Source organism: Pogoniulus pusillus, chromosome 4, assembly GCF_015220805.1.
Source record: "Pogoniulus pusillus isolate bPogPus1 chromosome 4, bPogPus1.pri, whole genome shotgun sequence".
NCBI lineage: Eukaryota > Metazoa > Chordata > Aves > Piciformes > Lybiidae > Pogoniulus > Pogoniulus pusillus.
This window is the reverse complement of record NC_087267.1, coordinates 43,025,958-43,038,201: the sequence shown is the minus strand read 5'-3', so window position 1 is coordinate 43,038,201 and position 12,244 is coordinate 43,025,958. Positions and strand designations below refer to the sequence as shown.

The 12,244-nt window shown below is 48.3% G+C and overlaps 1 protein-coding gene across 2 annotated transcripts in view; it reads right to left on the bottom strand.

Annotated features, from left to right (window-relative positions):
• Positions 1–12,244, bottom strand: part of SFMBT2 (Scm like with four mbt domains 2) — a 173,663-nt gene that overhangs the window by 148,662 nt on the left and 12,757 nt on the right. For both annotated transcript variants that reach the window (XM_064142702.1, XM_064142701.1), the window contains exon 2: positions 2,803–2,971. In XM_064142702.1, the coding sequence (XP_063998772.1) occupies positions 2,803–2,908 (106 nt within the window). In that variant the 5' untranslated portion in view covers positions 2,909–2,971. The remainder of the gene's footprint in view (positions 1–2,802; positions 2,972–12,244) is intronic.

Genomic DNA, 12,244 nt, shown 5'->3' with positions numbered 1-12,244 from the left:
ACATTTATTATATACATATTATTGTATTTGCAAAACAGAGGTCTCTCCTTTCTAAACCTAACAAGACAGTCTTCAAGACCCTGGAAGGAGGCAGCATGAGAACTGCAGCCTTCCCTTCCAGTCAGCTAATTTCTCTTGGACACATCACAACTCTGACTCCTCTACAGTATTTTATCTGCAGACTTTATCAGGACATTACTTTTACAAGGTCTGTAAAAATAATGTCAGTGTATTCATTTGTCACAGCGCCAGTGGTTTATTTTGCTTTGTTTTATCACAAGGAGTCTGAATGGACTGTAAGTGGGTTTAGTTCCTGCAACGGACTTTGATCCCTTCTGGAAGTCTGACAAGGGGACAGCCAGACCAGAGATGACAAGGATCGTAGAACTGTAAAATCAACCAGGTTGGAAGAGACCTCCAAGATCATCCAGTCCAACCTAGCACCCAGCCCTAGCCAGTCAACTAGATGATGGCACTAAGTGCCTCAGCCAGGCTTTCCTTGAACATCTCCAAGGATGGCAACTCCACCACCTCCCTGGGCAGCCCATTCCAATGCCAATCACTCTCTCTGGCAACAACTTCCTCCTAACATCCAGCCTGTACTTCCCCTGGGACAACTTGAATCTGTGTCCCCTTGTTCTCTTGCTGCTTGCCTGGGAGAAGAGACCAACCCCCACCTGGCTACAGCCTCCCTTCATGTAGTTATAGACAGTAATGAGGTCAGCCCTGAGCCTCCTCTTCTCCAGGCTAAACACCCCCAGCTCCCTCAGCCTCTCCTCACAGGGCTGTGTTCCAGGCCTCTCACAAGCTTTGTCACCTTTCTCTGGACATGATCCAGTACCTCAACATCTCTCCCGAATTGACACAGTACTCAAGGTGTGGCCTGACCAGTGCTGAGTACAGGGGCAGAATAACCTCCCTTGTCCTACTGACCAGACTGTTCCTGATCCAGGCCAGGATGCCATTGGCTCTCTTGTCCACCTGGGCACACTGCTGGCTCATGTTCAGCTACTATATACCATTACCCCCAGATCTCTTTTTTCCTGGTCTTCTTAAGTCTCATCCCATTGGCCTCTGCTCAGCCATCCAGCCTGGCAAGGTCCCTCTGCAGGGCTCTCCTACCCTCCAACAGATCCACACCTGCTCCTAGCTTGGTGTCATCTGCAAACTTACTGATGCTGGACTCAATCCCCTGGTCCAGATCATCAATAAAGATACTGAACTTGAAACCACCCAGCCCCATCCACACACATAACAAGACTGAACAGAAATTTCCTCATCTGCCAAAGAAGACCTACTGCTGAGGAAGAGAGGAGCTCTTCCCAACCTTTCTCAATTCCCTGGAGATCCCACAATTAAAAGGCAGACAGAGAAAATCAAAGTCTCTTAATATATGGCAACGAAGATCGTGGCCACTTGAGAAGCGGTTATCACAAGGCTGACCTGCTTATTGCTGCTCAAGTCACACACTCCAAGAACAAAGTCCTGGCTAAGATGAAAAGCTGCAAATCCCCAGGTGCCTACATTTCATAGAGCACCCTGTGAAAGGATGCATTTGGAGTTAGGGCTGTTTTACATATCAGCTCCCTTTCCAATTACTGGTACTTAGGCCCAGTGCTCAGTCTTGATGAAAGAGTCAAGGCTGACTAGCCTACAGTAAGAGGATGTACAAACAAGCCCAGCATGGCAAATAAAACCAACAAGTCATTATCTGTGAGCCTCTCAATGGCTTTAAAGTGCTCCTGCACTGACACTATAAAAATGCAACTGCTTCATCTGTTAGCAGCCTCCTGAGATGCTTGGCTACAAGGTAAAAGAAGGTTTAAAGAGAAAAGACCCAAACCCTCTGGCTCCAGAAACAGATTTTTTTCCAGGCTTCACTGAAGAAGCAAAGGGGATCAGGAAAAAGAGGAAAGATTCATAAAAGAAATGACAGGGGATTTAATGAAACAGCAAAGCTTCAACAAAATAAAAAAGCCCAGGGAAACTGGGAAGAACACAATGTGATGTCCTAGGAAAGGCTTTCCACCACTTTCTGTGTACATTTTACATAGCTGCTACGTATTATGGATGAGATCCAGAAGAAAAAGTGCTTGAACTTTCCAATCCATCAACCATACAACAGAGTCTGTGACAGTTTGGGTGTTACCCACCTCCTCACTCTTATGAAATCACCCAGACTAGACTCAGCTCAACTGGAAATTAAAGAATGAAGCTTTATATTTACAGCTCAGCACAATATACAAGCAGGCATTTACAATATATATACAGCTATAGACAGAAATATACAAGTTAAAAGTAATACAGAAACACAACAGCCCTCCCAGAGACCAGAGCCCCCAGCAGGGGCTCCCAACCACCCTTCCACCTCCTTTCCACCTTTCTACCTTATCCCAGACTTTGCCTTATGTTCAAAGTGAGTTTGGAGGATCAGCCAGGGGGGTTAGGAAGCAGAAGGATTAGTTACACAGACAGCAGGTTCGGGAGGAAAGTGCAGGCAGCCAGAGACACACAGCAACTCTGTTATCTATGTTTGTGCTCTTGTTTTTATACATCTCAGCAAGCCTATGAGTGCAGTAGACATCACCATTGTTTCCTTTTGACAGCCTATAAACTAATTCTTCTCACCAAAATATCCCTGCTAGCTTCAGACTAGCACACAGTGTGGGTCAGATGAGACCCTGAAGCTGCACAATCATTCCAAACATATCCCTAGCAACGTGGCTGTCCACACCCCTGCCAGTGATCAGTTGGGAGGGTTGTACCAAAGAAGACAATCCATGGGAGTGAAGGAGAGCTCACCTGAATCAAACTGCTCCATGTTGCCATTAGCTGGGCTTTGACCCTCCTCTGGGGAGAGATGCTGGGTCTCTTGCATGGTGGTGATGAAAGACGCCCTTGTCTCCATGGTTCAGAGGGAGAGGCCTTGCCCTTCTAATTCATCCTTCAGCAGAGAATGTCTGGAGCCAAGCTAAAACAAAACAGCAACAAAACAATGACTGATTTGTTCTACCTACACCAACCCACTCCTCCAGCCTTTCCTAACAGTTTCTGAGCTATCCCAGGTCAACTGCAATCCTTCAGTCCTGCTCTCCCCTTCAATTTGAAGTTAAAACTGGATGATGAACAAAAACAAAGGGCATGTTCCCTTAGGGGCAATAATATCAAAGTCACAACAACATAAAAGGTAACAAGGTAATAAACAGAACCCACAGGATCCACATCTTGAAGTTCAGTCCAGCTCTGTGTGCCACCAGTAGCAAGGGAAGGACCAGCCCATAAGGTGGCAAAACCCATCCCCAAAAAGGTTGCCCAAGAAAACCCAACCTCACCATCCTCAAGCAAGTCCAGCCTATGACGTCCACCTTTTTGATGGTTACCACTGAGATACACTTCACTTCAAAAATATTCAAACTTCTGAAGGAGGACATCTCATAGAACCAGTCAAGGTTGGAAGAGACCACAAGGATTATCTAGTTCAAATCCCCCTGCCATGGACAGGGACACCCTACCCTGCCCACCCATCCAGCCTGTCCAGGTCCCTCTGCAGGGCTCTCCTACCTTCCAACAGATCCACCCACACCTGCTGCTAGCTTGGTGTCATCTGCAAACTTACTGATGCTGGACTCAATCCCCTGGTCCAGATCATCAACAAAGATGCTGAACAGGACTGGGCCCAGCACTGATCCTTGGGGAACACCACTGGTGACAGCTGCCAACTGGATGTGGCACCATTCACCACCACTCTCTGGGCCCAGTCCTCCAGGCAGTTCCTGACCCAGCACAGAGTGAATCTGTCCAAGCCATGAGCTGCCAGCTTGGCCAGGAGCTTCTTATGGCAGACAGTGTCAAAGGCTTTGCTGAAGTCCAGAAGATATGCTAAAGCAAAGACAGGCAGTAGGGAAGTGTGTGCCTAGAATATACAATTTGCAGGAGGATTGGTCTTGATTATTAGTGGATGTCTCCAAGACCTGCATGACAGAGGGCACAATGGTGGCAGCATTGATGCCAAATGCTCTGGAAAAAGGTGGTTAAAAGTCAGGAAAAAAAGTTTACTGACAGAAACCAGGCAAAGCAAGAGGTAATACGAATGTGAAAAAATAGAATGAGATTTGTTCAACTTTTTTTACTCAAGAGGCACAGCCAGGAAGAGCAGATATGGTGGTTATAAAATGGAATGAAGGGGAGTGCTCCATCATAGTGTCATGGAGAGTAGCAGAAGCCCTTAGCAGCCTCCCTGTTGTGAAGGTTGCAGTGTCTCACATGAATGCCAGGAGCATCACAAAACCAAACCAATCCTTCAGTGCCATGAGAAAGTCTCTCCCTGGTCGAGATAAAGGCAAGCATTGGCCACTGTTTGGGCTAGGGGGAAGGGCAGTTCTCATGCCTGCTCCACACCTGGTGTGGGCCGAGCTTGGGGTGCTCTTAGCAATGGTTTTGGTGAGAGTTCTGCAGTTGTATGGATTGGTGACAGCTTTGTGCCAGTCTGTGAGAGTAATGAAGAATAGCCTGGGCTGGAGGGTCACACCTCTTAGAACACTATAAAATGGTGTGCTGGCCTGGATTGGGTACCTGTACCTGCTGCTGCCTGCTGCTGCCTGCCTGGCTCCTGCCTGGCTCCTGCCTGGTGACCTCTCGCTCCTGACCGGCCCTGCCCAACGAGAGGCCCGCAGAGGCCTGAACCCGCTTGGGCCTGATCCTGACGAACAAAGGGACACTGCCCAGACTTCAACCCTGCTGATCTGAACTGCTGAACAGCGAGTAACCCAAAGAAAGGACTCCTCACCTAAAGGCTGAGTAACTTTAAAGACTCAAAAGAACTCTAAGGAAACCACAGACTCTCCTTTAGTTGCTATTTTCTGAAATGTTATTCTACAACTTCAAACCTAAAAGAACTCAGGTGGGGAGTTTAGTTCGGGAGGGGGATCTCCGTGTTTGAGCAATGAATCACTTGAAAATCCACAAGTGAGCCTTCGTGTATTTCCCCCACAACCTCCCAAACTACCTTCCGTGACACATAGGTTCTTCGTTCTCAGTTTTGAAGGCTGTTCCAGTGAAAACTGTGAGGAAGAAATGGATGTGCATGCGTGGTTATAAGAAGAACTGAAAAAGATGAGGAGTGTAAGTGTGATATCCACTAACAGAACCCTGGTGGGACTGTCTGCTAGACAATCACGATAGCATCACAGCAAATTTAGGACATTTAGGACAAGGTGTAATGGTTTTGAATTAAAAGATGGGAGATTCAGACTAGATCTGGAAGAACTCCCTGTCCTGTGACAGGACAAAGAGCAATGGGTGCAAGCTGCAGCACAACAATGTCACAGTATCACAGTATCACCAAGGTTGGAAGAGACCTCACAGATCATCAAGTCCAACCCTTTACCACAGAGCTCAAGGCCAGACCATGGCACCAAGTGCCACGTCCAATCTTGCCTTGAACAGCTCCAGGGACGGCGACTCCACCACCTCCCCAGGCAGCCCATTCCAGTGTCCAATGACTCTCTCAGTGAAGAACTTTCTCCTCACCTCCAGCCTAAATCTCCCCTGGCGCAGCCTGAGGCTGTGTCCTCTTGTTCTGGTGCTGGCCACCTGAGAGAAGAGAGCAACCTCCCCCTGGCCACAACCACCCTTCAGGTAGTTGTAGACTACCACCTCAACACAAGGGGGAACTTCTTCACTCTAAGGGTCCCAGAGCACTGGCACAGGCTCCCCAGAGAGGCTGTGGAGTCTCCTTCTCTGGAGCCTTTCAAGGCCTGTCTGGATGAGTTCGTCTGCAACCTGAGCTAAATTATTGTCCTGCTCTGGCAGGAGGGTTGGACTGAATCATCTCTTTGGATTCCTTCCAACCCGTAACATCCTGTGATGCTGTGAACTCTGAGCATGGTAAAACACTGGCATAATTTGCACAGAGAGATGGTCAATGCCTTATCCATGGTAACATTCAAAGCCACATTTGTCAGGGCTCTGAGCTATACAAGGTACTTGAAGAAGTCCTTGCTCACTGCAGGGGAGTTAAATGAGATGACCTTTAAAGGTCACTTCCAACCCAAACCATTTGGTGATTCTGATTCTATGGAATAGAATGATAGAATGGTTTAGGTTGGAAGGAACCTCAAAGATCATCCAGTTCCAACCCTCTGCCACAGACAGGGACACCTCTCCCTAGAACAGGTCACTCAAGGCCTCATCCAACCTGGCCTTGAACACCTCCAGGGAGGGAGCAGCCACAACTTCCCTGGGCAACCTGTGCCAGTGTCTCACCACCCTCATAGGAAAGAACTTCCTAATATCCAGTTTAAGTCTCCCCTCTGATAGTTTAAACCCATTACCCCTTGCCCTGTCATTACAAGATCTTGCCACTAGTCACTCCCCAGCCTTCCTGTAGGCCCCTTCAGATACTGGAAGGCCTCTACAAGGTGGCCTGCATCAGGAACAGTGTGGCCAGTAGGACAAGGGAAGTTATTCTGCCCCTGTACTCAGCACTGGTCAGGCCACACCTTGAGTGCTGTGTCCAGTTCTGGGCCCCTAAATTCAAGAGAGATGTTGAGGTGCTGGAACATGTCCAGAGAAGGGCAACAAAGCTGGTGAGGGGCCTGGAATACAAACCCTATGAGGAGAGGCTGAGGGAGCTGGGGGTGTTTAGCCTGGAGAAGAGGAGGCTCAGGGCTGACCTCATTGCTGTCTACAACTACCTGAAGGGAGGTTGTAGCCAGGTGGGGTTGGTCTCTTCTGCCAGGCAAGCAGCAACAGAACAAGGGGACACAGTCTCAAGTTGTGCTGGGGAAAGTATAGGCTGGGTGTTAGGAGGAAGTTCTTCCCAGAGAGAGTGATTTGCATTGGAGGCACCGACACTGGAGGTGTTCAAGAAAAGCCTGGATGAGGCACTTAGTGCCATGGTCTAGTTCACTGGATAGGGCTGGGTGCTAGGTTGGACTGGATGATCTTGGAGCTCTCTTCCAACCTGGTTGATTCTATGATTCTAAATGGACATACCCCAGCAACTCAAAGTTCTTCTTGTAGTGAGAGGCCCCAAACTGAACACAGTACAGGTGTAGGAAAATGCTAATAAAAGGGAAAGAGCATTTATTTAAAAGGAGAGCCTAAACCAATTAAGAGCAATATGCTTGTTGGTCTCTTTGCAAAGTGCTTAGAACACTTTGAGCATTCCACAAATAATAATGATCACTATGATGGCCACTACAGCACTTCATCTTTATTCTTCGTTGACATAAGACTTGCTAATGATTTAGGTGTATTATGGACTGTGAGTCTATAGCACACCTAATTGATGGATGATCTTGCAGCTAACCTCAGAACATATCTTTTGCTCATTCCCACTGTACATTAAGTTTCAATTAACTATGAAACTAGAAGCAATCAGTCTCCTGAAAGTCAAAAAAACACTTCTCCTTTGGTGGAAAATACTTCTGTAAATATCATTAATAATAAATTGGTTCAGAATCAAGATTTTACATCAAGCTTGTTAAATGTAGAACCATAGAATCAGTCAGAAGTGGAAGGGACGACAAGGATTATCCAGTACCAACCATACCCTAGAGCAGGCTGCCCTCAGCCTCATCTGGCCTGTCCTTAAACAATTCCAGGGATGGGGCCTCAACCACCTCCCTGGGCAACCCATTCCAGCCTCTCACCACTCTCATGATGAACAACTTCCTCCTCACCTCCACTCTGAATCTCCCCACCTCCAGCTTTGCTCCATTCCCCCTAGTTCTGTCACTCCCTGAGAGCCTGAAAAGTCCCTCCCCAGCTTTTTTTGTAGCCCCCCTTCAGATACTGGAAGGCCACAAGTAGGTCACCTGGGAGCCTTCTTTTTTCTAGCCTGAACAGCCCCAACTCTTTCACTCTGTCCTCATAGCAGAGCTGCTGCAGCCCTCTGAGCATCCTCCTGGCCCTTCTCTGGACACACTCCAGCATCTCCACATCCCTCTTGTAGTAGAGGCTCCAGAACTGGATGCAGTACTCCAGGTGGGGTCTCAACAGAGCACAGTAGAGGGAGAGAATCACCTCCCTCCACCTGCTGGCCACACTTCTCCTGATGCAGCCCAGGATCTAGCTGGTGCTCCAGGCTGCAAGTGCACACTGCTGGCTCAGGTTGAACTTCTCATCCACCAGCACTCTCAAGTCCCTCTCCTCAGGGCTGCTCTCCAGCCACTCACTGCTCAGCCTGGATTTGTGCATGGAATAGCCTCGACCCAGTCAATGTGAGGGGAGGTGTCAGCAGAAGTCAAAGCTTGACTGTATTCAGCTGGTTTAATTTTTGCCTAGGACCAATGATTGAAGATTATTTTGGTTTATAACAAAAAATAAAACCCAGCCTTCAAAGAACAGAGGGAAACAGAGAGATCAGTTTAAACACAGTAAGTTAATCATCCTAAATAGAACTCAGGAGTAACAATATAAATACCAAGAAGAGAGATAAGCTACTTAGAAGTGTTGCTAAATCTTGTGATGCTCTTATGAAGCTGACAAAACAAAGTTATAAGCTGGTAAAAAGCTGAAGGTGCCCAATCAGATGATGGCATTATTCACTGTTCCTTATGCAGTTGAGACCTGAATCTGACACCAGATCCATGAGGAAGGCTCACTCCACTAGATCAGGAAATTTCCCATCAGAAATGGGAAAAGGATGGGAAAGCTTGCAGAAAGCTGCCAGAGGTGTCTACAGCATGACTGAAATCCACCCCACATCAGGGCACTTTGATAAAAAGGAGGTGATGCAGCATTGGTTTCTTCTGCCAGGCAATCAGCAACAGAACAAGGGGACACAGTCTCAAGTTGTGCCAGGAGAGGTCTAGGCTGGATGTTAGGAGGAAGTTCACAGAGAGAGTGATTGGCATTGGAATGGGCTGCCCAGGGAGCTGGTGGAGTCGCTGTCCCTGGAGGTGTTCAAACAAAGCTTGGCTGAGGCACTTAGTGCCATGCTCTAGTTTATTGGCTAGGGCTGAGTGCTAGGTTGGAGTGGATGATCTTGGAGGTCTCTTCCAACCTGGTTGATTCTATGATTCTATAATCTCTTGGCCAGATACAGCAGTGTCATCAACATCTCTATTGAAATCTATTTTAATGTACTTTTTGCTTAAGCTGTGGACAACTTCCTGGCTTCTGAAATGACGTATCAAGACCATCCATACCCCAGGAAAACTGGATCTATTAGTGGCTACAGACGATCTTCTTCTGGAGCCAATAACTAGTTTACCACTTAGAGCAGGAGAACACTGAAGTATCTTCCCAATACTACATGATGACAAGACCAAAGTCTTGTACAATCATAAGCTTCCAGACAGCTCAGAGCCTTGGTGTTGATATAACTAACTACCAACAACAACAACAACAAAAAAAAAAGAAAAGCTGACATAAGGTATTAATTTTTCACTTCTTATTAATTGCTGCTAATTAACACTTCAAACAGAGTCCCCAGCCAGAGTGTTAACAGCAGCATGCTGACTCGGCTGGAATTAGCAGTGTGAACCAAGCAGCACATGTAACTGTACTCATTTCTCCATCACTCTAAAGAAACTTGTGTCCATTGGAAGCCAAATTAAAGACTACAGGCCACATTACCTGTCTGGAAATCAGGGGAAGGAAAACAACAGCAGAAGAGGCTTAAGGTCACACTGCACTAGGAAGGAACACACAATTCATGTGAAAGAGCAGGGAGTAGGGAAATACCTTGGTTTAGATCCCTTATTCTTTCTGCATAAGAGTTATCAAACAGATGTAGCCAGGTGGGGTTGGTCTCTTCTGCCAGATAACCAGCAGTAGAACAAGGGGACACAGTCTCAAGTTGTGCCAGGAGAGGTCTAGGCTGGATGTTAGCAGAGAGTTCTTGCCACAGTGAGTGACTGGCATTGGAATGGGCTGCCCAGGGAGGTGGTGGAGTTGCTGTCCCTGGAGGTGTTGAAGAAAAGCCTGGATGAGGCACTTAGTGCCATGGTCTAGTTGACTGGATAGGGCTGGGTGCTAGGTTGGACTGGATGATCTTGGAGGTCTCTTCCAACCTGGTTGATTCTATAATTCTTCCTGCAAACAGCTCCCATTTCTCTGGTATTTAATTCAGATCCATAATCTTAATTTGCAGGCATAAAAAGCCAGATAATAGTGGGGGTGCTGCTGGATGAGAAGCTCAACATGAGCCAGCAGTGTGCACTTGCAGCCTGCAGGGCCAATCAGATCCTGGGCTACATCAGGAGAAGTGTGGCCAGCAGGTGGAGGGAGGTGATTCTCACCCTCTACTGTGCTCTGGTGAGACCTCACCTGGAGTACTGCATCCAGTTCTGGAGCCTCTACTACAAGAGGGATGTGGAGATGCTGGAGCGTGTCCAGAGAAGGGCCAGGAGGATGCTCAGAGGGCTGCAGCAGCTCTGCTATGAGGACAGACTGAAAGAGTTGGGGCTGTTCAGCCTGCAGCAGAGGAGGCTCCCAGGTGACCTTCTTGTGGCCTTCCAGTATCTGAAGAGGGCCTACAAAAAAGCTGGGGAGGAACTTTTCAGGCTGTCAGGGAGTGACAGGACTGGGGGGAAGGGAGCAAAGCTGGAGGTGGGGAGATTCAGAGTGGAGGTGAGGAGGAAGTTGTTCATCATGAGAGTGGTGAGAGGCTGGAATGGGTTGCCCAGGGAGGTGGTTGAGGCCCCATGGCTGGAGGTGTTTAAGGCCAGGCTGGATGAGGCTGTCGGCAGCCTACTCTAGGGTAGGCCACGGCAGGGGGGTTGGAAGTGGATGATCCTTGTGGTCCCTTCCAACCCTCACTGATTCTATGATTCTGTAATCATAGGATCCAGCTTCCTTGCACCATTTTACGTTTCTCATCTTCTTTTGCCTCCACTTTGCTGGAGCAAGCCCCTGCAGGGAGAGGTCACACACACACAAATGCAGCACCCTACAGCTCTCCCTTAGAGTTAACTGTCAAACACTCCAGCTCTCCCTCCAATATAGGCTCAGCTGATTGGGTCTGGCATGAAAAAGGCAGGCTGCTGGAACAAAGGGTACAAAGAACATCTTACATTCTTGAAACCTCCTGCCTGGATAATGCATCAGTTGTCCCTGTGCATTGCCAACTCCCGAATGGTGGGGAAGTAGAAATCCCACTGATTTTCTAATGATCTGGACCTGCCTCCCAAACTCAGCAATATTCATTGACTTGAGATGGTCCTTCCTCTCAGGAAGAAGCCATTTGATGAGTGGAGCAAGGCTTCAGTAAGGGCTGCCAGCTCAACCCCATATCCTTGCTGAAGAGCCCCTGTCACAGATGTAGTCATCAGGAGAGTGGAATCCATGAGTAGCTCCACAGCTCACTGCATTTCCAGAACCCAACCCTAAGTGTCACAGTATCACAGTATCATCAAGCTTGGAAGAGACCTCACAGATCATCAAGTCCAACCCTTTACCACAGAGCCCAAGGCTAGACCATGGCACCAAGTGCCACGTCCAATCCTGCCTTGAACAGCCCCAGGGACAGCGACTCCACCACCTCCCCGGGCAGCCCATTCCAGTGTCCAATGACTCTCTCAGTGAAGAACTTTCTCCTCACCTCCAGCCTAAATCTCCCCTAGTGTAGCTTGAGGCTGTGTCCTCTTGTTCTGGTGCTGGGCACCTGAGAGAAGAGAGCAACCTCCTCCTGGCCACAACCACCCCTCAGGTAGTTGTAGACAGCAATAAGGTCACCCCTGAGCCTCCTCTTCTCCAGGCTAACCAATCCCAGCTCCCTCAGCCTCTCCTCGTAGGGCTGTGCTCAAGGCCTCTCCCCAGCCTCGTCGCCCTTCTCTGGACACGCTCAAGCATCTCAATGTCCCTCCTAAACTGGGGGGCCCAGAACTGAACACAGGACTCAAGGTGAGGTCTAACCAGTGCAGAGTACAGGGGCAGAATGACCTCCCTGCTCCTGCTGACCACACCATTCCTGATGCAGGCCAGGATGCCACTGGCTCTCTTGGCCACCTGGGCACACTGCTGGCTCATGTTCAGGCGGGTATCAATCAGCACCCCCAGATCCCTCTCTGTCTGGCTGCTCTCCAGCCACTCCAACCCCAGCCTGTATCTCTGCATAAGTGTGTTGGCATAGATGAAATTTGTATTTCTCTTCCCAACCAAGTTGAAGGGAACTCCAGCATGAGGCAGTCTCCTCAAAGCCAAGTACTACCATTTGCAATTTCATGTAGCCTTTATCCCCTTCAAGCCTTTTGCAGGACCATGAGTGAAAAAGCCTCTGCAAAGTGATCAAATA